At 29.3% G+C, this 4520-nt stretch overlaps 1 protein-coding gene across 1 annotated transcript in view; it reads right to left on the reverse strand.

Annotated features, from left to right (window-relative positions):
* The window catches only part of LOC100159398 (CG3893-like), a 6586-nt gene extending 2640 nt beyond the window's left edge, over nucleotides 1–3946 (reverse strand). Inside the window, exons 1-3 of the mRNA NM_001161927.2 lie at nucleotides 3638–3946; nucleotides 1439–1604; nucleotides 1230–1358 (exon numbers count right to left, since the gene is read on the reverse strand). Of these exons, the coding sequence (NP_001155399.1) occupies nucleotides 1230–1358; nucleotides 1439–1604; nucleotides 3638–3648 (306 nt within the window). The 5' untranslated portion in view covers nucleotides 3649–3946. The remainder of the gene's footprint in view (nucleotides 1–1229; nucleotides 1359–1438; nucleotides 1605–3637) is intronic.
* Between the last annotated feature and the right edge of the window lie 574 nt (nucleotides 3947–4520).

Here is a 4520-nt window from a genome sequence, read left to right on the forward strand (position 1 = left end):
AAGTTTTTTATTAATTTAAAATTGATAATAGATCAATTCACTCTAATATTTAAGCTAACAACACAGAATTGGAACTACTAGATATACATTTTGGTATATTATGCATTAATAAGGCGGAGACAACATATTTATTTATTTATTTTATAATATATTACAGGCTTTTGCCCAAATTACATCCTCTTTATGCCAAAAAATAAAATAGTAAATATTATACAGAATGATTCACCAAGCATGCTCACCCCCATTTCACCTTTAATAATGAATTTATTAAAATTCTGATTTTTGGAATTCTTAAATATACCTCAAAGACCATAAATTAAAATACTTGAAATTTTTTTATTATTAAAGGAGTGTTCTGTGGTAATCCAAACTTCTGTTTTTCAAACGAGAGCCTTCATTTTTCACTGTAAATTATTAAGTAAATAATTTTTTTGAAATTGTTGATGTACCTTATTCAAAATTCACATGAGTACTTCCTGAGTTATCAAAATGTTTGTACTAAGAATAATAGTCCTTAAAAATGATTTTACAAAAAAATAAAGTAGACGTAAAATTGTATCTATACTCTGTCCAGCCAGAGAACGCGCCGGTTCTGCGCATGTAGATTGACGACCGAACGATTACCGAGGTCTTATTTCTTCCTCGCTGGGTGTTCTGAAGATGGTCGTCAACAAGACGTGCCGCCGGTCGTCAAAGGGCGCTGTGGGTTGTTGGACAGTTATTCACGAAACCAGACCGATTTTGATCGAGCCGTGGCTCATTCTCTCGCTGAATAGAGTATAGTATTTATTATACTTAGGACTTTTTTTTACAAATTATTAATATTGAAGGATGTTGAAATGTTGAAATCACCATTGCCCCCATTTTTTATAAACCCACTACCAAGAAGCTTTTATCTTTAGAACACATTGTTAAATAACTTAAAAACAACTCGTACAAATTTTGATTCTGATGCATAAAAAATTTCAAAACAATTTACTGTATAATTTACAGTTGAAAAGGGATGTTCTCATTTGAAAAAAAAGAAGTTTGTATCTCCGCGGAACACTTCTTAAGTAATACAAAAAGTTTCAAGAGTTTGAAAATATGGTCTTTACATATATTTAAACATTTTAAAAATTATCTGAATATAATGAATATCTGCATTATTGAAGAAAAAAGGTGTCATACTTGGTGAATACCTATTGCTCAGCCACACTTTTGTTCATGGGGCATGGAAATATACTTACACCATCCCAAGATTCTTCATACTTTATCAATGGTGCATTTTCTACATTAGAATCTGGACGCGCCATATCTTCTGTTTCATAAATGGCTACGTCAATTAATATCCGATCAGGGCAATTTTCTTCATGATTCTAAAATTAACATCAAATTTGTATGAGTACCTATTACATACAATTTAAAAATATCTATGTATATCTTGACTATATTTTACCTTCAAATCTGTTTCAGGCATTACATGTGATATATTGTAGATACAATGTCTAAAATGGGGTGGTTTATCCGGGCATCTATTCAAATGTTTGGTTAATGTCTTTTGTGGCATTGTATGCGCTGCATTATATGGACAATGAAAGTTTTGGGTCTCCGGTGCCAAATGTCTATAGAAAAATAAAAATAATGAAAACAATTTGTTGAAACAAATTTAATCTTAATAATTAGGTAGCATCAAAAAGATAAAAATTGAATTTGATATTCAACACCATGGGCGTAGTATTTTATGGGGCTGTCTGTAAAGGCTTTGAGCCATAACAGAGACACATTTTTTAGCCTACAATCTTTACAATTTGGAAAGAAATTATAGAATTTCTTACAAATATTGACATTTCATTGAACTAAAGGTATTTTTAAAGTTTTAATATTTTGATATTCATCAATATAAACACAAATATTTTTATTAGTAAATTCCAAAACATAAAAAGAGTCAACACATTTTAGTAATTACTGGGTTAGTTCTATTGCCTCTGAGATTTTTCTTAAATAGAGGGGTGGGTGGAAGCCGATGGGTCTACTAGTAAATGAAATATGATATACTCAAATAGGTAGTCAATAACGATCTGAAATATAATTAGTTATATTATATTGATACATTATTTTACATTAATACTTGGGTTATTTGTAACTTGCCTCTGGAAAAATTTTAGTTCACCACGCCACTGATGATAATATGTTAACCAAAAAAAGCTTATTTTGAATACCAGAGAATAAATGCATGTTTTAAAATAATAAATTGTGTTATTAATGGCCTGAAAAATAGATTTTTTACAGAAAGTCTGAGAATTGGTGTAGGTATTGACAATTTAATTTAATTAAAATGTGGAGAAAATATTGAGTTTATTAAAAGCATGAGGTACCCAGAAATTTTAAAATTATATTAGGATATAAAACAAATTCTGATTACCTACTACTTTCTTAAACTAATTTTAATTTGCTAAAATATATTAAATATAGGTAAGTGTAGAATACCTAAGGGGCTATAATGCTGGGTCATAAAAGCTTTGAAATTTATGATACCACAACCTATTGTCAAAATAATATTTGTTCAAATTTTTAAACTTTTTAAACTTTTGACCGCAGCATTGACAATAAGTCATGTCATAACTTTTTTCATTCTTCCTTGTGTGAACGATCATTTAGAGGCACAACGACCAGTTATATGTTTGTAAACTTATCAATATACCATATTGAAGGAAATATAATAAATTTATTAGGTACAAAAGACTTAAAAAATATATTAAATATTTTTGCTGAAAAATACAAACGTCAAAATGCAATAGATTATAAAATACAATTTCAGGTTAACAATGAATAAAATACAAATTGTTTTTTCAAGAAAATATTCTCTTTTGCAATTTCAATTAAATCAAGTTGAGTACTATATAGTATTTCAAAATTTCTTCTTGCTACTATTTAACCTTTTTTAAATGGAAAATAGAGCTGTTGACAACCATACGAATATCAACATGTGAAACCTCGTGTGAAATCTAAGAGTACCTATCTATTGTCTCTGTTAAATGTATTCAGAAGAACTAATTTGTGTTGTTAGCTTTATAATATAGTGAATTGATCTATTATCAAATTTAAAGGTAAGAATATTATCTATGGACCATCCTCCGCTATTATTTAAATATTAAGCTCATTAAAATTGTAATAGCTTACATAGTGTTACCTATCTCAGTTTAAAATTAAAATATCAATAAAAGCATGTACTTGATAATATTCTTACCTTTAAGTTTCATAATGGTTAATTTCACCCTTATATGAAAGCCAACACAAAATTGGTTTGAATCAAAGCAAATTTGCTATGTTGTATGGTCGTAAGATAGCACATGCGAGTAAGGTGTCCTCTTAAATATAATGGTGCAGTTATAATTTTGTGGACAGATTTAATTGTTAAATTTTAATGGTTTCAAAATAGTAATTAAAACGAAGCAAGGATTAAACACAGCTGTCAATTGTATACAAATGTTATTACATTTTTACCATGATGTGTATGTAATAGAATAACCAAATTTTGATTGCTTGAAATACTTAAAAAAAACTTCGGGTAGAACATATAAACCCATTTAAATCTACAACAATGTATATAGAATTGTAAGGCTTATAACATATGAGTAATTAGGTAGTTACTTACAATAATTCCATCGTAATTCGTGCTGAATGATGAATGCCCGAAGTTTAAAACAACGTTGGTCTAAAATTCACACACTACCGCAGAGTAGGTACAGAGCAACGTAGGTACAAAACAACAACTAACGCCACAAGACACCAAACAAGCGTCAAGCAATGACTGGTCAGTGAGTACTATTTACTGAACACCGACCATAGATGAGTATAATATAATATACACCGACGTACACAATAACACTATAACAGACTATATTCTTTGTCAATAACAAATGTCAAATAACAGTCATTGTTCGATGCGATAACTATAGACTCTGTCTACCACATTTTAGGAGAATATGCATTCTTGGTACAACTTGTAGTCCATGTTGTACCCACTATTTTACAATATTATACAGTAACTCTCACCGCCCGGCCGGTCAAGCCACGCCCAATGCCTATGGAACGCACTTTTAATTGTACTAAACACGAACTGAGATATGGTATATTATCTTATTATAGTATAAATATATATCTTATGATTAATAAATAATCTCGGGAACCACGGTTTTATTAATAATATTGATAATTCATTATTTTATTTTTATACACCAGCAGTGTTGACTTTTGAATGTTTCGTATATTGCAGTATCAATATTATGTCGGCATGTCGCCCGTAGGCCATAATATTTTGTTTCCAAATTTCCAATGCGATATCATGTATAATATAGCATATTAGCATGGTTAATTTTAGCTATGGTATATACCAATCCCATTATTTTTTATTATTATTAGGGAGCGGATGTTTATGCTCCAACAAATTTAAAAATATGCAATATGCATGCAATCAAGCTCTAAAAAGTATAAAAATATGCTTAGAATTCATTAAAAATATGCACCAATAAAATTTT

The sequence above is a fragment of the Acyrthosiphon pisum genome, chromosome X (assembly GCF_005508785.2).
Source record: "Acyrthosiphon pisum isolate AL4f chromosome X, pea_aphid_22Mar2018_4r6ur, whole genome shotgun sequence".
Lineage (NCBI taxonomy): Eukaryota > Metazoa > Arthropoda > Insecta > Hemiptera > Aphididae > Acyrthosiphon > Acyrthosiphon pisum.